This window comes from Clinocottus analis, unplaced genomic scaffold (genome assembly GCF_023055335.1).
Source record: "Clinocottus analis isolate CAN_PGR_092001 unplaced genomic scaffold, fCliAna1.0.p SCAF_19, whole genome shotgun sequence".
NCBI classification, from domain to species: domain Eukaryota; kingdom Metazoa; phylum Chordata; class Actinopteri; order Perciformes; family Cottidae; genus Clinocottus; species Clinocottus analis.
Genome location: NW_027175920.1, coordinates 7,198,678 through 7,220,953, shown reverse-complemented (window position 1 = coordinate 7,220,953; position 22,276 = coordinate 7,198,678). Strand labels below are relative to the sequence as shown.

Genomic DNA, 22,276 nt, shown 5'->3' with positions numbered 1-22,276 from the left:
TTACAATGTGTCTGATTGCATCAACAACAAACTACACATCTACAATTAAAAGGCCAAACACTTTGGGGAAGCAGTTAAAATGGCAGATTACACCTATCTCTGTTATTCCTCTTGCGGTGTCGATGGACATGTTTGAAACTGGTAACACAACTCTTCTTGTTATTGTGGCACAGATCATCAGGACCTTGAGACCATGAGAGGAAGACATAATTACTTTCTATCACTGCCTTTACATCCTCTGACCACACACACAGTGCATCCGGAGAGTATTCACAGCGTTTCATATTTTCCACATTTTGTTATGTTACAGCCTCATTTCAAAATGGATTCAATTCATTTTTGTCATCAACATTCTGCACACAACACCACATCAGGACAAAGGGAAAATACAAGATGTACATAAGTATTCATAGATTTTGCCATGACACTCAAAATTGAGCTCGGTTGCATTCTGTTCATCCACTAATCATCCTTGAGATGATCAGTGGAACAACAACAACTACAACTGGATTGCAGCTCACTTGTGCTAAACTCAGTTGATTGGACATCATTCAGAAAGGCACATACATGTCTACACCAGGCCCCACAGTTGGCAGTGCACGTCACAAACAAAGCCACGAAGTCCAGGAAATTGTCTGTAGACCTCCGAGACTGAATTGTATGGAGGCACAGATGTGGTGAAGGGTAAAGGTTTGTTGTGTGTAGAATGTTGAGGGGAATAAAAAAAGAATGTAATCGCTATTGGAATGAGGCTGTAACATAACAAAATGTGGAACAAGTGAAGCGCTGTGCATACTTTCCGGTATGCGCTGTACATACGGAAACACAGGTGTCACACAAAGATTCACAGAGGCTCTAATTAAGTTCTAGAAGATTAGTTATAATCGTTTACAATGGGGACCAGTGATCACTCGCATAACTCTGTAAACCTTAGTAGCTTTGTAATTAGGACTGTCTGTTGGTATACTCTGAGGACTGTGTGTGTGTGTGTGTGCTTTTTTGTAAGCGGATAGGATGCAAGGATTTGAGAGAACGGTGTGTGACGATGGTGTCCATGTTCAGAATTCAGTAAAAAATTCCACCGCAATATTGCATTTTGTCAAACACTGGTCATGTGACATCGTGAGCCCCGTGGGAATTGGCAGCTCTGTAATTTTAGGTTGTTTTTTTGTTTTGTTTTATTTTTTCTTCCTCTTCTGGAGGCCGCTTTTGCAATCATGATTTAACGTTTTGAACTATATTTGTGAATATTATATGAGCGTAACTAACATCATTAGGCCAATATAATAATATAAATAATAATCTTTACAAACATGGTATAATATTTTAATATCAGCGGGTGTTACGCAGAGCTTGGACATCGTATCCGGGGGATAAAGTCGAGTCAAGTAAATTCCATTAACTGAACACAGATGAATATCTGAATCACTTAAGGTCCCCTGCTCTCTGGCTCCTGTGGGATTGGGTCTCCATGTGCAGCAGGATAAACTCCTTGAATTTGTTCCCCGAATTCTGTCAAAACACTTATTTAGGAAGCAGCCTTCATAATTGGTGAAAAGGAAAGAGGCAGAAAAACGTAGATGGAAATCAAAACACCTAAAATACCGAGACGTCGGATCACACAGGACCGATCATCACATGACCTCTGTGTTTGGTGAAATACGGCTGGTAAGAAATGTTAGATTTTCAAAGGATGAAGTTGAGGCTTAGTTTGATTTTAAACATAAAGCTGCAGATTGTTAATCAACAAGGTATTTTTCTCATTTAATAGATTTACTTTCAGTATGGCAATGATTTTTTTCTCCCAAATGTATACTAGTGTGCAAATGTCAGCAGTAATTACTAAATTATTTGCTGGTATTGATCCCATATCTAAGAAGTTACCCTTTATCTGTGTGGAAAAAGTGGTTAATCAAGAACAAATAAGAAGGAAATGTATATTGCTTTTTTTTAAATTAAATTGTAGTCTACAACAAATATTCTATAATGCCAAATAAAAAAGAAGTTTCGCACATATAAGTAAAATGATCTCTGCTCAGCACTGTGGGTTGCATTTCCACCTACATCAGCACCCTTGCCTCCACTTAGCACAAAGACTTCTGGACTCGTTCCAGACCTAATAACTGACTCATTTATTCCCCAGACAGGGGTCACGGGTAAACCTGACACTTTGATAAGCTCTGATCTTTGAAGATGCTCTCTCGGTTGCATGCTTGCTTGGATTTGCTCCGAGCTTATATCACAGCCTTTATGCACCAGTGTCAGGGGGTCTTTGATCAGTCTGACGCTTTTAAATGTTAATCATGTGTCTTTGGTTCAACACTAGGACTACTCCTGAGATAAATATATGGCCCTTGTACACGCAGGATGTTTTACAGGTTCCAAAGTTAAATGCTCAATATCTTTTCTATTCGGACAATCGGGTGCTATAATTCCAAACACGTAATCCCAACCATATCTTTAAAGAGGACATTTCATTCCAGGCATTTCAAATTTTGGGTTTTTGCACAGACTTTTGGACATGTTCCAAATTCAACATCTCAAAACTCACCCTAATCTTTAGAGAGGGCACATGAAGGTATTCCAATCCTGAACTTCCTACCTCTCAAGGACCCTTGGAAATGTTCCAAACCAAAACAGACGGTGTGATGCCTCAGCGGGCTGTGCAAGGCACGACTCTGGGCCTCATTCCAAATCAGGGTCCCTACCTGTAGGTATTAAAGAGATTTCTGGAGAAAGAAAAAAAAAAAATGAATGGACCTGACCTTGGTGTTTGGATGCTGGTGTCTTAGAGAGAGATGGGAAGAGGGGAGGGAGAGAGCCACGCGTGGGTGGCAGAGAGAAATTGGAGAAGGACACGAGAGAGAGAGAGAGAGAGAGAGAGAGAGAGAGAGAGAGAGAGAGAGAGAGAGAGAGAGAGAGAGAGAGAGAGAGAGAGAGAGAGAGAGAGAGAGAGAGAGAGAGAGAGAGAGAGAGAGAGAGAGAGAGAGAGAGAGAGAGAGAGAGAGAGAGGAGTGCGGTTGCATTCTTAATCTTACTTGCATGAGTTTGGGACGTGTTTTTTTTTTTATTTTAAAGAGGGGAAAATGCATTGGAAAAAGGGAAAACTGGTTGAATTCAGAGAGAGGTCATTTGGCCATCAAAGATGGGATTATAGTAGGTCAAAAATAATAAAGAAAGGTGCACACTTCATTTGCATGATATAGTGGCAGATAGAATCAAAAGCTCCAGAAGTGATTACGTTGTAATTACGTTCTGTAATGTTAGCAATGTGACCTTGAGAAACAGCATCTTAGCAGCTGCACTCAATGTGCATGCCGTTTGGCTTCAAAGTTGAACATTTAATGTCAGGCTCGCTACCTCCCAAAGTGCCTCTTCATCAGTTTACAATTTAGTTTATCTCTCAACGGCAGCCATTTAAAAAGATCCAAGCTTTTCTAACAGTCTCGCTCGACAGCAGATGATTTTGCTGATTTGTAAACCAATCAGTGAAATTGTTTGCTGCAGTTGTTTGCGGGAATAAAACATGTTTGTTTACTCTCAACATCTACCGCAAATGGCTTGTTGTTAAGACAAGTTGTAAAGGTTGTGTTCTTTTACTGTCAAGGTTTTAAATGATTGAAGTTTTTTTTAAAGCTACGGGAAGTAAACTATACTGATCTTGCGTTACACCGTTTACTCTTCATACTAATAGTGGTGGCAACCATTATATTAATTTACCACAACAGCTTTTCACTGGACTAAACAAATCCTTTGAACCAATAGCTCATGAGCATGATGATACATCAGTATGTGTCATCAGATGCAGAGCGATGCTTACAGTGCGAAGGAATAAGATGCCACAGCGGTGGTATGTTTGTAGTATCACAGCATCGTATCACACGAACCAATCAGATTGCTTGATCAATATAGTCTGATTTTGTTCATCCTAAAAAGCTAGGAAGCCCAATTAACCAAAGAGAACTAAATGGATGTGGGAAGGCAAGCTACTTGTTGTTATTACATTACCACATCAGCATTTACATCGTATATTTATCAGAAAAATCAATTATGCGACGCAACACCAAACCGTTGAAATGAAGTTAAGGATACAATCTCGCTCTCTCTCTCATTATCACGCACACACACACGCACACACACACACACACACACGCACACGGACACGCACACGCACGCACACACACTCACTCATAAACAGGAGTATTACAACTCGAGCGATGACTTGTCCGTATATATATATATATATATATATATATATATATATATATATATATATATATATATATATATATATATATATATATGCATCTCATTGAGAAACGATTCCCACACTGGAGATACCTGAGCGTCTCGGTGCAGCGAAGAAATGTGCTCCGAGACCGGATTAAAAAAAAATCTCAGTCATTTAGTTTCAGTTGCAGGTACCTCTATTGTTGTGTTTTGGGATGAAATTAGAGGTGGAGGTGAGAAAGTGATGAAAAGAAAAATAAATTGTACGAAAACAGGTATGAGCATCCAAACACGACAGATAGAGCCAGCGATTGTAGAGATAGAGTGTAGATCTCAGGCTTTGAGCTGCTTTTCTTTGTCAGTGTGTGTTGAAAAGCAGCAGATGTACGGCAGCTGAGACATTAATTATACTGTGTCTCTGGCTTTAAACAGTCTGGCAGTGTAATTATTCTGAGAGAACTGTGAGGGATGGATAAGACACAAGAGAAAGAGAGAATAAAAGAGGAAGGGCAGAGAGAAGTCACCAACATTCACGGCACCCAACGCCAGGTACTGCAGAGAGAACTGTGTTGGACATCAAGACGATTATCTAGCCTGCTATCTAAAGGATATAATCTAGTGTCTGAAATGCAATGCTGTGACATCTCTACTGTTGGCAGTTTGAAGGACGGTTTCATGGACAATAATTTGTCCCTGTCAAATATCAAACATTTGCCTTTTTCCTAATTTAAATAAATTAATGTTGGTTTTTTTTCCATTTTCTCCATCAATTCAGTTGGCCGACATCACAGAGCTAAATCTCTCGTGTCAAAACTTGCAGGAAATGATTTGAGATTGACACACATTTGGGTCTCAAATACACTTGGAAGCACATGTGAAAAACATTCAAAGGGCCTGAATACTTAAATTATGTATTCACGGTTCATGACAGCCTAATGAATGTGTCAGTTAAAATAATATTGGACATTTTGGAAAAAAGGATTATTCACGGGAGTTCAATGAGAAGATTAGTACCACCGCATTATCTGTCCGTTGAGAAGTATACAGCTTTAGCCAGCAGTCGGTTAGCTTAGCATAAAGACTGAAAAGAGGTCATTGACTGTCCCCCAAAAGCTCACTACTTTACACGGTACATTGTGTTCATTTCTGTACATAAAAGTGTAACGACAACTGGCAAATTAGAGGGAGGGTTATGTGCCGCCCGATCAATAGCTTCCTGGAGTTTGGTGGCCAGGATGGCTCACTGTGTACAACGCATGATTTCCTGTGAGTTGTACGCTACGTTCATGTCCTATTGAAATTATCGTTGTTACGAGTTTACCACTTGTGAACAGCATCATGTCAACATCCAAGTATTAAGTAGTAGTACGATCTGATTTGGCACTCTCTAATACAGAATGCCTGAAAACCAAACAAGTATGAATCCATCATGGAGGTACGGTGTTATCAGTTCACAGTATGTCAATCTTCACACACCAACTCTGTCATCATACTGACATATTGATGACGCAAGTTGTAACATTTTTTTGTCATATCTACCACTATTAAATGCTGATATGTGCATTATTTTAGCTGTTGAAACAACCAGGCTAGCTGTTTCTCTGTAGCTTTGTTTCCAGGCGTCATGCTACGGGAAGCAAAACCAGCTTCAGACTTTAGCTTCATATATTGCACAAAGACACGAGTGTGCGATTGATCTTATTAACTCAGAAAGCGATTAAGTTTACATTAGATTAGATATTCCTTTATTAGTCCCGCAGTGGGGAAATGTGCTGGATTACAGCAGCAAACGGTGTAAAGTGCTCACAAGAGACATAAGAAAAGAAAATTAAAAAAACAAGTAATATAAATAAACGATAATAAAAAAGGTAAAGAATGCATGATAACAATATACAGACAGATTATAGTGATTTGAGGTGATTCAATTATTTCTACAAATGTGATGTTTCTTGTCATTCAGTCACAATTTGGCTTTGCGTCACTTTTTACTGCAGAAATACAAACATCGACATCTCCTTCGGCTATTTTACATCTACAAAACTCACATAGTTGCACGTTCAGGAAATAGTTTCCTTCCTTTTGTTTCCCATTTTCTCTCTCTCTCTCTGTCCAAGTTTCAATCTTTCCCTCCTCCTTCTCAAAACAACCCAAGATAATCATCCAAAAGCTTGATGCTCCATTAAATTTATAGTCCAGCTTTACAACCAGATATCAATAAATCACAGAACGCAAATCACCAAAAGAGTACTTCAATCCTCTCTCTTGCAGTTTGCATAACACTGGCAAGACACAACCTAATTTCTATTAATCCTAATCGCCGCTGTGTGAGATAAAATGAAAGTTTAATGATCCAAAATTGGGGAAACAAGAAGAAATGGGTCAGTGCAACAGCAGGAAGTGACACAGTACAGCAAATATGGGATACAAATATGAATTGAGTAATGAGCTTTATATTATACGTATTAAACTGACACTGCTTCTTAAGTTACGTTTATTCACAGATGGATCAGAGTAACACATCTTGACGGATATTAGATGGTTTGCGATGACATTTTTATGAATCCTAATGACTTTGTGGATCCCTTAACTTTTCATCGAGCGCCATGAGGTCAATACTTTGTAAAACTTTGATTAGTGACCAAATATCTGCTAAACTAATTCCTTTTAACCTCCGCTGTAATTTGTTTTTAGTGCTAATTAACAAAAGTAGGTTAGCAAGCTAGGAATCAACATTCCACTGTGTGTTTGTTCTTCATAATTGTTTTAGCTTGATATCAAATAGGTTTTCTCATTAACGTCACATCATTGTCATGGCAATATATCGTCATGATGTTTGCAGACACAATTAACGCTTCAACATAATAAAGACATACCGTAAGTATTGTCCTTAACCATGAGGCTGTCTGCATGTATCATTTTATCACCTCAGAATAATCCTCCTGACTTGTTTTGTAAAGTCTTGACTGCTCGAGCTTCAACTAATGACATTAGAAACACACTCTCAGTTGTATGACTGTTAGCTACATGAATAGTTGTGAAGCAGTTATTATTAACACTTTCATATATTTCTTTTTGGGGACCTTTAGAGTCAGAAGGCAATGTATACAGACCTCATCCCCGCACACAAACCATGTTAATATGTCCTCTGTTGTTCTATCCTCTGCTCTGGTCTCATCTATTTTATTGCTGTCAAAATGCTGATTGGACAGGATGAACACTCGGGCGGAGTAAAAGGAACACCGGCGAGCAATTTGCCCCCTTCCCAACACCATATTTTATTAGTTGAAAGCGATGATGTGGCGACAGAGTTCGACTGTAGTTTATGGGTACAGAAAGATAGTCAGATGAAAGGAATGCAACAAAGGAAATAAGTACAAGTGAAAATTGAAACCACTGTCTCATTAACTCTGGAAAAGTTTTTACCATTTTTACTCGTGGAGAATCATTTTAATTGCTCTGGACAAGTTGCAAAAAAAAAGAAAGAAAAAGCTGATGCTGGAGAAAATGAGAGAGAGAGAGAGAGAAGAGAGAAAGAGAGAGAGAGAGAGAATATTGCCATGGTCTGTCTTTGCCACCTTGTCAACGCTTTACCTAAGAGGTTTAAATTTGTGTGTGAAACTTGAAGATGAGAGCAATTACTTGAAGTAGTAAAGGAAGAGAGAAATAAATAACTATACTGTGATGTCTGCATGCAACTAATACTTATAAGAACTCAGTGTATGAACATGTTTTGGGATGGAAGTACGAGGTCAAAAGAGGTCAGAGCGAATACAAATTAATTGTGGAAACGTCCCAATTGGATCAAAGCTCCCTGAGGGAAACTGTAAGGCGTGAAAATACGTTGATAATTCTCTTCTGAGTCATTTCTCTCGCAGTGACACCACATTCACTCACCCACTCGCGAATGTATTTCTTTTCTAAGCTTGATAAATGTTAACAAGATCGAAAGAGGTTAAGCGCTTTACCTCTCGTATACTTTCACACGCTTCATTTCGCTTGATTTGAGAGGAAGTTCACTTTTAATGAAAGACTGATTCGCTTCCCCGGAAGTCTTCTGAATTGCAGGATTCGAACCCGTAGTCCTGCTTTCTAATTGCGTGTGTGTGTGCACGTGTCATTTCTGTGCGTCTGTGTTTAGGCGACAGACCCGGATCTGGGGGCAAGCGGTCATGTCCATTATCGGCTCGTCAACCACCAGAAGCTGTTTAGCATCAATGCCACCGGAGTGATCACAACTGCGATGCCACTGGACAGAGAGGTCAGCACAAGAGAATAACACGTTCACATTTCACACGACTGTCGTAGTTGTTGGATGCAATACACAAAAAAAAGAAGAACGCTTGATATTTGACTGTCATCCTCCGTCATCTTCAAGGTGAAAGGTCACTACTTTCTGGTCGTTGAAGCCTGGGACGGCGCAGTGGACCCTCGGCGATCCAGATTAACGCTGCCCGTCACTGTTCTGGATGTGGATGACAACAGCCCGATATTCACCCAACAAACCTACAACGTCACGCTGCCAGAGAACAGCCCCAAAGATACGGTCATATTGCAGTTAAAGGCGAGTGAGAAGGGTTGATGGATGTGCAACTGATGGAGGAGTTTGTTTTCTAATAATTTGGGTAGTCGAGTGCAGAATTTTGTACTGTAGGTTTCTGACATTTGTTTATATATTGCAGATTGTGAGGCTCCGGTGTGTAAGATCTAGCACTTTTTGCAACCAAGATATTTTCCAGGTCAATGTGTCGGCTGGTTTTAAGTTAATATCTCTATCAGCCAATAATTAATAATGAATAATTGAACTAGTTCAGCTGAATAATGTCCCCCCCCCCTACAAACGATGGTCACAATTATTGAAATCAATGTTTGAATTAAGGGTTACTCTTCTTTTTAAGATGTAAAGACTTAATGAGACTTATTATCATAGTCACACTTCAAGTTATTTAACTACTTTGAAATTACCAAATTGGTTTCTATTTACGCTCCAGCCTGCACTCGACGTTCTAAAAAGTCTGAATTAGAATTTGCAAACACTTGAAGACTCACTGAGTTATAAAGGAATGTAGAGGGAAAAAAGCATCTTCTCCCTCTGGCGACAGACTATGAGAGTCATTGCCACAGGCGTTTCAGACACGCCGGCCCAACACAGACCTAATGAAAACACAACAATATGTTCCTGAGCTCTCGCACATGTGGGTGCTTTTCCTTCTGGCAAATATAAAAAAATTCAACTCGCCATAAATTCACACGGTGATTATATTACTTTCTTTCCCATTTCCTTGACTCTGTCTTTCTCTGTAGGCGATAGACGCCGACCTCGACTCTAACCTCACATATCAAATCAGAACGCAAGGCTCGGACCCGAGGATTGGCCGGCTATTCCACATTGACCCAGTGACAGGCGAGCTGTCGGTGCTCAGAGTGCTGGACTATGAGGCCCTGAGTGAATCAGAGCCCACTTTCACATTCACAGTCGAGGCCGTGGACAAAGAGGGAAGCATGCCTCCTGGACTCGCCTCCGTTACTGTCCGAGTCACGGTGAGTGGGTGGGTGTGTGTTTATACTGACATCCAGTGGCCCCGCCACTGTTTGTTTTTGCATAACATTAGCACATGTTTTGCATTTGCGCAAAAACTATGTGGTAGACTTTAGTTTGGAAGTTGATATTGAAAACTTATTATAGAGTACATGAGTTATAGTTATGCTAGTAAAGGGAGGGTCCATTATTTATGAATTGTTTTAGGTTTTTATATTGTACTGTAGCTTCTGAGTGTTGCTCCTTATGTATTCAAAACTTGGTTCATATTTAAGAGGCAAATTGCTATTTTTCAAAGCTCTTCGAAAAATGTTTTTCCACGTGACCTAATGTATGTTTCTGCTTGATAATGTTCAACGGTATGTATATATATATATATATATATATATATATATATATATATATATATATATATATATATATATATATATATATATATATATATATATATATATATATATACACTCTCTCTCTCTCTCTCTCTCTCTCTCTCTCTCTCTCTCTCTCTCTCTCTCTCTCTCTCTCTCTCACAGAGAGAGAGAGAGAGGCTCAGAAAGTAAGTTATGTACTACAGCAGTGAGTTTCAATTCGTCACAGATAATCACAAACAAATGAACCAATCAATGCAGCGGCAGACCAACAACTTCCATGTTCTGTGACTGTTGCTGTTTTTATCACAGTCTCAAGATGCTTCAGTTCCTCTTCACAAAGGGCTGTACGTAAAGTGAGAATAGTGTTCAGTAAAACTTTTATTGACTTTTGAGTTAGTTGTTTTTGAGATGGCCTAAATACTGAAGCTGTTATGTTGCACCTTTCAAAGCCTCCGTCGACAAAAACAAACACTAATTTTACCACACAGGAATATACATAAATACAGAGCAAAAATCAAAACCAACCCTTTCAGTCATTTTCAAACTTAGCAACGCTAACGCTGACTCCACTAGTGAGCACTCGCATTATACATCGCCTCATTGTTTACACCAGCAACCTACGTCACTGCTTTTTGTTGCTCTAGAAGCAATAGAACAACCAATTTCTGTCCGTTTCACATTATCCTTGTTTTGCCTGTGGGAACACCACGAACCCTGTTATTCTGTGTATGACTCACTTTCAAACTTGCTCCTGCTTCTTCTGCACAGCTAACACCTGCTGTGATTGGAAAAAAAAGATCCACAGGTTACACGACTGCTGACTTACCCATTTTTTTCTACTCCATATTTTTCTAAATCCAAATAAGATTATTGATTTTTTTTTTTTTTTTTTAAAACAACTGAAAAGTCAACATTTGCATTTGGTTATAGGAGCCAGGGTTATGCTCCCTAGATTAGGTGTTGATACTTTAAACAGCTGCTGCTGCTTTTTTTTTTTTCCTTTGGGGAGACCAGATGTTGCAGAACCAATGAAGAGTGAACCCACTCGAGTCACTTTGGGCACTGCAGAGCGAACATGAAAATAAAATGAAATTTAAGAGTGAGAGTGAGAGCAAAATGACAAACAAAGTCCGTTTGCACATCATTAGCATATAAAAATGTGTAAATTTGGGGCCCTTTTATACAAAACAGAAACAGCTTGATGTGTTGTATGTTGACAATGGCAATGCCATACTGTGTGTGTTTATTTCGCTCCAGGACATGAACGACTTCTCTCCGGTATTCAGCCAGTCAGTGTACCGAGGCCTCGTCGCCCCGAATGCTTTCAAGGGAACCGTCGTAACCACAGTGATGGCCAATGACTCTGACCCTGTGGTGAGCGTTTCCAGCTGCTGCTGTGTGATGCTTGTCTGCAGTGTATCTTTCTCCAGTGGAGCTGTTTCTTTTTAACCCCAGTGTAGCACTTAGTGATACCTCCATTGGGCTTTTAACTCCAAACAATCTTTGTAATATAGCCTTGTTTAATCTGCTTGCTGTAAAACGAGGGTCACTTGAGAGATCTATTGGGAGCCATTAGATAGTCAGCTGGTGCAGTTAACTCCAGGTGTAAAAGTTTGTAAAAAAAGAAGAAGCTCAAAGCAGGTGTGAATGTCCAGTGTGATTATGGTAGGTGTGAATTTGTTGAGTCACACAGCCTTTTGTTTGGATGCAGATCTGAAAGGCTATGACTGTGACAAATAGCTCTCATCTTTATCGTAACAGAAAACAACCAACTGGTACATTTGCAATTTTACAGCAAAGTAAATCACCAAATGAATATTTGTATTAAAAAACAGACCAGAAACACTAGAGTATATCTTTCCCTAGCATTCCTGCTCAAGAAGACGTGAGCTTTCTGTTTCACTCTCCAATGAAATATTCTACACTGCCGATGTTACCATATAACCTCTTTAAAAGTCCCCATGTCCCTTTGACTAATGTGCTTGCTGTCTTCCTACATCAGCTGAATTGATCCAGACTTGAAGTCTAAGCATAAAGCCCGACTCTCTTGGGTCAAAAAGTAACATTATACTGTCAAGACTCTATGACATAAAGGCTCCCAATGCTCAAACAATGAACTGAATAGCACCTTAACAGCCTTGGTTATATATATATATATATATATATATATATATATATATATATATATATATATACACACACACACACACACACAACATCTCGCAAATTTCAGAAATGACATTTATATGCAAATGAGACTAATTATATGAATTCAGGTATGTACGTACATTATTTGGACTGTGGGAGGAAGCTAGAGAACCCTGGTGTGCAATGTATTATTTTTTATAAAAAACAACAATTTAGCTTACCTAAACATACACAGTGAGGTACAAAGCTTATTCATTTTTTAGGCTGGTATTGTATTGATACGCGGGGATTACATAGGGTTGATTTTATTTTAAATTAGCCCACTGATAGTCGCTCATTATCAACCACACTTGAAAGGTCCATTCTTGATTATTAAAGTTCCTAAACGTGGATCTAATAACTTGTAAATATTGACGTGTGTCTTAACTGCTTCATTTGTACTTGAACCGAGACACACTGTTTGACACTTAGGCCCGAAAAAGTCTGTAAGCGTGACATTTCCAATAAAACTGCAATATATATTTCATTCCATTCAAGTCTGTCATTCTAAGTGTACTTGTTCCCTTCACAGGGTACCCCAGCAGGTCGAGTGCGCTTTAAAGTGAACCAGGAGGCCTTTCCATACTCTGCAAGTATATTTGATGTAGAGGAACGGACAGGAAATGTCGTAACCAGAGTTAACCTCAACGAAGAGCCCAACCTTAAGTTCAACGTAAGTATGCAGCATGTACATCTTTAACAACTATCCCTTGAATAAAGAAAGGAGCACTTTAGCGGCACTTTAGCAGCACTTGCTCGTAGCACTTTGTAGTTTTGCTTTTGTACTTGCTTGATTCTTGTTGTTCAGAGTTTGTACTCATGGTTGAATGCACTTATTGTAAGTTGCTTTGGATAAAAATGTCAGCTAAATGAAATAAAATGTAATGTATGCACACACACTTTTTAATTTACAGCTCACCAGGAACTTTTAAAATATACTTTATTGTATTCCATTGGTCAACACCCACAATGGGTCATGTGATGAGTCTAAGGGCTTGTGAGAAGATGTTCTGGGGAGTAAAACAATTATAAGCTAATTATGATGCTCAACATGATGCATATTTTTGTTACTTAATCTTAATCTAATCTTTTCAGGTAACAGCAGGGTTCTAGAAATGGCAATATTAGTCTAGCAATGTCAAAGAACCAAAGCTAAATAATTTTACTCTCTTATACTTAAGATGTAATGTACAAAGGATACCTTAATCTCATTAAATTGCTGATAATTTACAGACATGCACCCTGTGATGGGGGTTGCAAATAGAAATTGCAAAGCACTCAAAGCAGATGTAAAAGATTGTCCTACTTTGGAAGAATTTAACTTCCATCAAACTATAAAGTTTTCTGAGTATTATTCAAATGAACCAGGCTGCAGTGAGCTGTTTATCATAATGTAAGTCCAGTATGCAGAGTCACTTCATAATATACCTAATCATTCAAATGAATCTATTCTAACTGTACACACTGGCACTGGGACCGCAGTCCAATAGAGACATCATTACTGCAGATTCATCAGATGCTTCCCTGTTTTGCTTTAGTGTTTGGATATTGTGATTTAGAAGGTGGAGGACTGGGATCATATGAATGAAGTCTTTATCACTGAATTTCTGAATCGTGTACCTGCAGATTCTACATGCTTTCTCGTATCATTTGAAAAGCACAAAGGTGTCTTTGTACAGAGCATTCTTATAAATCCCTATCCACTGGACAAAGTATACCGCAGCAGCTTATTAGTTTCAAAATTGCTTTTTTACCCAGCTGCACTCCTCAATCAGGCTTTGGTCCATTTTAATTTCATCTTTTCACTGGGCTTTAATTAACACAACAAGGATTCAGCATCCTCTGAAGGTGTTACTCAGGAGCCTAATTCTACCTTGTTGAGCGCAAACAAAATGAATCAGTCCAACACAGTGTACAGTTTTGGGATTATCACCGAGATAAACAGTGTCCAAGGTGTAATTCATGAACGACAGGTGACACAGTTAGACCATCCCATTGATATACAACAAATGTCTACCTCATTTTCAGGCATCACATTATAATGGCACCATAGCAAATTGTCATAAAATGACTAAAAACAGATTTTTAACTAAAAAGCATCCCATTTAAATATTCAGTGCATTAAAAAGAACATCATTTTGTTATTAAGAAAGACCTTAACTCCCAGATGTTCCAACAACATTTGTAATTTTCCAGCAGTTAAAGAGTTATCAATGCATTTCGTAGAGATGGAGTTACATAATGACGGGCAACACAATATCAGTAGCAATTTCCTAGCTATATAAGATGGAGGAAAAACAATATTTTAATATCCTGATATTTAAATTTGGCCTTCATTAGGAATCCTTCGGGCCTGGTTAACAGTAGTTACCCCCCAATTAAATGAAGAAGAAAGGGAAAAGGAAAATAAGCACACCAGTGGGATACACCCTCATCCTGTTCTCCAATCCCCATGCAGATGATGTGCTTTAAGAATGCGGGCAACACAAATGTAGACATTCATTTTGGTTTATTATCGGCCTGTCATGCATCAGCTGCATCAATTTGTTTGGCTGTCAGCGCACCGTGAAATGTTGTGAGCTGATCTCTTTGCAGTGAATGTCACAAGAGCAGTGGTAGCACTGGACGGCAATATTGCAAGCAAGCGTGTGGATATCTCCTGACTCTGTCTTAACCTGTGCGGGTATTTGATTGACAGCTGGTGGTGGTGGCCTATGATGATGGTGAGCCAGTGAAGGAAAACACAACTCTAGTGGAGATCACAGTCCTTCAGCCCTCTGTCATTCCTGTGTTCACTCAGGAGGAATACAGGTACACACACACACACACACACACACACACACACACACACACACACACACACACACACACACACACACACACACACACACACACACACACTACATGCTATTTCTTATGCCTTTGTACCAGCAACAACCATGGCTGGAGGCATTGTATTTTGAGTTGTCTGCCGTTCCATTCACTCGATACCTCAAATATATATATATATATATATATATATGGTTGTCAAGAATATGCTTATTATGCGAATTTCGCACAAATGTCTGATAATAATGACGAAGTGATGACGTTTTGGACAGACATAGATGGAAACAGCTAGTTTGAAGTTATGAATGAGTTAAATAGTTGAATTCTGGTTTATCTGATTCTGGTTTAACACTTACTTTAACTGGCGATAACATTGAGCACACCATAGTAATGCAAATACCAGGCCTGTTCAAATTCAACAGTTCTGGATCGCTGGCGGCAGGAAGTGGACTTTGTGCGGCTACTCTGTTGACACTGAACCCCAAGTTGCTCCTGGCCGCTTCACAGCCGCCCACGTCTCCTATAAATGTTCAGGATGGCTTTAATGCCGATGATACATTGTATGTAGTGTACACTTGTATGTATATAACACAACAGAACAATAATGTGAGCAGCTTGTGTACTTAAGAATGCTATAGTGTACTAGTTTGTGCATACAGTATGTCATGCCCGGGGAATCTCTTGTGCATGTCATTTGAATCCAATGCCACTGATTGTTGCCCCACTCTGAGATCTTCCCATGAAGCTTTGTTACAGCTGTGTTTAATATAATGTCGTACATAATGGCGCCACAAAGCCTATTTCTGCTCTCTGTAAGAGTATTTCGAGATGTACAGAGTTTTATTTTCAGGTAAATAGATAGTCGTTGGCCTTATTGTTGATGAAACCTTCAAGATGCAAATGTTTTGAAAGAGCCTTTTTTTACCAAAAACAAAAAGGGCAGTCTGGATGTCTCTCTGTAGAAATAACAAATTAACAATAAAACACTAATACAGCTGATATCACACGCTCCATCAGAGTTTATACTCGTCATCTCAATAAATCCTTTGGCTACGAGGATATTCATCTCACTGTCAAATAATAAATAAAAAAATGCTTCTGATGTTTTTGATTAGATCCAGTTGCTACTATGACTAAGACATCCTATTTGTTTTTCATTTGGCACCATATGAAGGATAACAATATAGGTGTAATTAACCATGGAGAAGAATGTTTAACATTCAAAGAACATAATCCATTCGTATTAACTTGTCCCAGCTGGATAAAAGCAATGAGCACTTAATATGGTTCAACCACATTTACAGCACAATCGTGCAAAATCACACCACGGGGCAGCAGATAGAAGCAGAAGGTGCTAAGTCTGAACAGCATGGTCTCTGCTCGCCTAATTCAGTTTTGATTACAACTCAAAGTGTGTGTTCTAGTGTAAGGAGGTTCCAGAAAAGAATGAAAATATAATGTAGGAACTTTTTCAAGTTTGTTTTCATAGTATAAATCCCGGAAACATATGCGTGGTAGCATCGACTTTGAGGGCCAGCCGCATGCTTTTCAGAAACTCATATTTAAAGACATATAAGGGGACACTCTATGATAACCATTGGTCTGGCTATGACCCACCATCAGTGGCTTTTGGGCTGGCCTTTCAGTTCCCTCTGCGTGCTTTAGTGTGTTTGAATTTTTCAAAAATTGCCAACTGTGCCCCCGGCTGTGGGAAAGCATATAGAGAGCTTCTTACAAAATGAAAATGCATTAAATGCCTCAAAGTTGTCATAAAGAAATAGTGCCTAATAATGCTTTATTTTTATGTTTTACCTACAAAAGCAAAAGAAAGTGTTTTCCTTCATTATTGTGCTGCATAAATGTCTGTCCACAGTGGTCGTAAAACCATAAATGTGAAGAATTGATATCCCAAATACTCACTTTGATTCCGTCTGTGCTTTAAAAGGCTGATAAAGCCGTTGGCCACACACACTATAAACTCAACCAACATTAATAAATGATGCTCTTACCCCACGTGCAGACACATACACACTCTCACTCTCAAGTCATCATTATAACTCTTCCAGTTGCTGCTGGTTTCACGAGGTCACTGGTTCACCTCGAGTGTTTTGTTCTGTGATTGGCTGGTCAGACGGAGGTGGCGTGTGAGGTCACATGTGAAATTGGCCTTTAATCTACAGCTATCACCTCTGTTTCTCTATCTTGATCGGTCAGTCTTCATGTCTCATTTCAGCTTTCATTAAATACACACCTTTTTTCAATTTTATTTACACTTTCTGTCCTTATCCTGATGGGTTTTTTCCACACGACACTCGCTTCTAATTTTCTTAGACCGTAGTTTTTTTCAGCCCCTCTGTACATCCATTTCTCCACAAGAATGACAACAGGAATGAATTGGTCTCTTTCCATATTCCATTTGCCTGCTTGTTAAGCCGTCTGTCGGGCACAATATCCAAGTCATCAGACTAGGATCTAAATCGCAGGAAAGGATAAAACATCTGGGTTTTTTTTCACGTCTGATTGACTTAATAGTTGGACCTATTTTCCTTTAGCTTTTTGTGACGGCTTGTTTGTTTGTCAGAGGTGAAATATTAGTTTTGCGTCATTCTTTTATTTCCCCTCACAGATTTTGTGTATTTCTTTAAGTTCTCCCTGTTTCTCTCCCCCTCATCTATCTTCATCACAAGTCAAAGCCTTTCACAGTTTTACGTGCAGAGTATGTGTTTAGGTACTGAGTGATGCGACTCACTTTCATAAAGCTGTCATGCCATCCGTCATGCAGCGTACAATGATCACCCAGCTTTGCACTGGATGTCATAGGAGAAATGTGTCTTTAGTTCCATATTAGTTTTCATCTTTCTTTATTAAAATGCCTACGCAACTTAAGTTCTCAGACCACGAGCGCGTTTTGGAGTAATTTCAACTTTAGTGTCAATCCAGAAATACAGTATGACTGACAAAGGTTTGTCTTTCACCCAGAGCACAAAAAAACTCCCATCTATTTTTAGGAAAAGGGTTAGAGGCGAGAGTGAGAGACACTACGGCAGCCAGCCATATAATAGTGCATTTATGAATATGCAACATGGCTTCAAGCTAAAAGAGCGTGTGCCTGCCTGTCGACATGCGCAAGTTTGAGAATCTGTGTGTATTTGTATTTCATTGTATTTGTTAAAGGGAAACCTCGCGGATGTCCAACTGGCTTTTGTGTCGTTGCCATGTGGGTGGTATGAGCAAACGCACAATGTTTGGACTCCCTCTGTGTTGCTGGTGCCCAGAGCTTCCTGCTCATTTACTGACAAGGAGAAATTAGGCATTTTGCAGCTTCTGGCTGACTTTTGCCGGCGGGTGAGCGGTAGGTTTGTTGGTGCTGGCAGCGTGGAGCGAGCTGGCAAATTGTTCATTTGCATTCTCGCATTGTAGTGGTGCAAAGCTGGTTGAAGTGTCCCTTTTTAATGAACACATTTTTGTGCACTATGGATGTATTTTTGTGTGTGTTCTGCATGTGTGCCTTGCCTGTCACATTTTTGTGTTTGAGTGTATCTATGAGAGTGTGTGTGTGTGTGTGTGTGTTGGGTGGTCTGTTCTTCTAATTCCATGTTGTGGTCACACAGAGTACAGTGTATGTACCAGCTTTGAATTAATTATCCCGGCTTTATTGAATCAAAGCTAATTGTACCAATGTGGATTTTGGAGCTCACTAATGCTGCTTAATGATTTCGTATGGTTTCAAAAGACGGGCCACTACCCAAGGGCAAGGCAGAATTGGTAATATTAATTCCTTTAATGAAAAAGAGTAATGGAATCAAGGCCATTGAACCACAAAGCTGTGTACATTTAATGTCCCTCATGACAACAGTTTGTACCAATTACAAATGTCTTCATGAATCCAAAATGTGTTAACCTCACACACTTTAAAGCTTAAAAAATTACATTGTTTGGGGATTTATTCATAAAGTGCATGTAAAGTGCTGCTCAATTTATTGTAGGTTAACCTAAAGACAAGATATGCACAATGAAATCCTGTCAGTCTCATGTGAGTATACCACAGATAGAAGGAAGCAAACTGACATTGAAAGATAGAAAAACATCCATGGGATGTGTACTTGTACATGCAATTCAGGCTTCAATAGAAGAGAAGAGGATGGCCACTCAACCACAAAGCAACATGCAATAACATGTGTTGGTGGGAGCCTCCACTGAACCAGCTACCTTCATAATGAATACTGCCTTGGTCCTGATGGACAGACAACCAAACAAACAATCCTGTGAGAGGCTGTCAAAGAGAAGCATTTCTGGTTGCACTTTATAATAACTACACACTATTTAGCATTAGTAAAGCATTATTCCAACAAGAACACTCATTAGTGTATAAATGCTTAATTCTTGATTAATAAGCTTTGGTTTTAATACTTTACAAATGATGGGTTCCCATTTTCTAAATGAAGTATTAAGGACTTCTAAATGATTAAAGAGATCATTTGTAAACTACTCTATTTCTCAACATGTAACAAGTAGACAAGGAGTGCAGTTTGGGGTTGCCAAGCTTGAGATGATTAACACTTAATTTTGAATTTGTATTAAATCGTGACCTTTAATGCCTTTGTATATTTTTAACTATATTACATGACTATGAATACAAGCAAACTGTATTTGAAATAAAGCAGCTGAGCTTAAAGTGCTGACTCTAAGCTTTAAGTGTGTTTTGGGTTGTTGGTATCCATGTATGGTGAGCGGTGGAGGACGCCCCTATTTCCCTATTTGTGCCTCGGGGGCCTCTGTAAAGAGGTCTACAGTTTCCTTCACTGTTCATAGAATGACGATAGCTGAAAGTCAGCACTTAAACCTTCTGTAGTCGGTGCTTCATTTCAAGTCCAATGAAGTGCGGTATCAAACCAAGACAAAACTATCCCTCTACTTACAAACCGCACACAGCGAGGAGTCCACCGATTGCCAATTTGTTATGCAGTTTGTCAAATCTCCTTGCCATAATAGTCAATATCAAATAGTAGACACTTTTTTAATTCACTTTGATCAACCTATTTAATAATATATGAAGATCATTAGCATTCTGCAAAGATCTTAAGTACTAATGTAGGCTGTATAGACATTTTTGAGTTATACAACAAATCAGCATCATGGCTGTGTTATATATTGAGATAAAGACACACACACACACACACACACACACGCACACACACACATATAGTGCACGAGGACTCAGGCTTTGGTACCGCGACCTGCTGCTCGTGTATTTTCATTCCGTTTGTGTCTCGGCTTTAGTAAAACAGTTAACAAGCCGACGAGGGAGTTTGTTAAATTGTTGTAGCGACTGTGTGTAGAGGATGTCTCCCTCCCTCTCTCACTGAAGGACCATTAACGCACCTGCAGAATTAGTATGCAGTCAGCGTCACATGCGCATGAATAGTTATCAGCACCCAGTGGCAATTATCAGCATGAGGTTAAGTGAACAAAAAGAAAATATTGCCTTCTCAAATATTATTGGAAGTCATCCCACTACTTCTCTTGCTTGTGTATGCATGTGAGCACTATTGTGTGTGTGTGTGTGTGTGTGTGTGTGTCCTCCTCCACCCCCCTCGCTCCCATTTCTCCCCCACGCTAACGCTATCAAAATGCCCCACAGCCTGTTACTTTGTTAATGAATCTAATTAGCGAGTGGTGAGAGAGTTAAGAGCCAAAACTGTTCTCAACATCAAAGCTTTGTTTTTCATCAAGAAATTTTGTGATCAAAGAGGGCAATGTGTTGCTTTGTCTTGCGTCATTACAAAGATCGAGATAAGACACTTCGCTGTGGCAGGAGATTTAGATAAACCAGCGCCTACTGTATCTGTCAGATGTGTACACGCTCTGTTCAGGAATCACGAGCTGGAGGTGACCGACTTTATCTCCACCGGCTTGAACTGTCGATTTTCCCTTTGAAAGACAACAAGCCCATTTGTCTGCTGTGAAATTAACTCGAGCAGGTAGAATATTAGTTTGTATTCAGCATCGATAAGAAGAGCAAATATTTATTATTGCACTCGAAAAGGACAGAATAGTTGCAACCAGAGTTCAGACGCGTATTCCTCTTTTTACATCTGACACTTTTTTTTTTTACTCCTCTGTATTCAGAGAAAAAAAAATCCTAAGATAAAGTTGTAGACTTGTTGAGAGCTTTATCCAGTTGAGTAACGGTTCTTCTTGTGAGCCTGTAAAGTCCAGTGAGAGACTGCATGTGACAATGGGCAGAACACACAATAACTTGACTTATATTTGGGAAAGAAAATCAGTTACAGCGATTGGAACAGTGATCTGAAAGTACACTACTCGTTGACATTTTCCAACGAGTAGACTTCTTTGGTCTTGGTTGAAAATATTTGAATTCCTCTTCTCACCTCGACCACTTTTGTTTTGCTGTCTGTTTATAATGTCAACTGTGTGTTTCCTCAACTTACTTTCTAATTTACTTCGACCAAAATAAATATAAATCCAAGAGGATGTCCACACTTTAACTATGTGTGGCTCTATAAATCCAGTATACGTCTAACCGATACAGTTGAAGGTTACCTTTTTTGTTGTTGCTGCGTACAAACAGGCAAGTGCACATGGAGCGCTCCTGGCGGTGTTACGACTGTGACAACAAATGCCAAACACCGATGGCGTTGTTCTTAATAAGACTGCTTGGAGCTGGGAGGCAGCGAGAAAGAGAGGGGTGAGGTTGAGAAGAGAGTGAGACTTGAAAAAATAGAAAGAAGGACATACAGAGGAAGTGATAGGGAGAGGCTGAAGGAGAGGAGCAGTTCTGATGTGTGGAGGGAAAGTTTCAGAGAGAAAGTAAAAAGAGAGCAGAGGGAGAAAGGAAAGGAGGCACGAGAGAAACTACAGGGAAAGTCTGAGGGGAGAAGACACGAGAGAAAAGAAGTGTAGTTGATAGACAAGCAGTATGAAGTCACACGCAGGCAGAAGAGTCTTTTAACCCGAGGACACTAACATTAAAATCACTACTATACAATATCAATATACAATAGCAATACTATCACTAACGTCAGGTATCTTTCACCCAATATACCTGATAAAATATACATATTTATCAAAATATATTAAAATGCAACAATACAAGGCACAT

The 22,276-nt window shown here is 39.3% G+C and overlaps 1 protein-coding gene across 1 annotated transcript in view; it reads left to right on the top strand.

The window, feature by feature from the left end:
* Nucleotides 1-22,276, top strand: part of LOC137789393 (protocadherin-15-like) — a 144,997-nt gene that overhangs the window by 80,202 nt on the left and 42,519 nt on the right. The window contains exons 21-26 of the mRNA XM_068582941.1: nucleotides 8,369-8,488; nucleotides 8,606-8,791; nucleotides 9,532-9,768; nucleotides 11,395-11,511; nucleotides 12,857-12,997; nucleotides 15,023-15,135. Coding sequence (XP_068439042.1) covers nucleotides 8,369-8,488; nucleotides 8,606-8,791; nucleotides 9,532-9,768; nucleotides 11,395-11,511; nucleotides 12,857-12,997; nucleotides 15,023-15,135 — 914 coding nt within the window. The remainder of the gene's footprint in view (nucleotides 1-8,368; nucleotides 8,489-8,605; nucleotides 8,792-9,531; nucleotides 9,769-11,394; nucleotides 11,512-12,856; nucleotides 12,998-15,022; nucleotides 15,136-22,276) is intronic.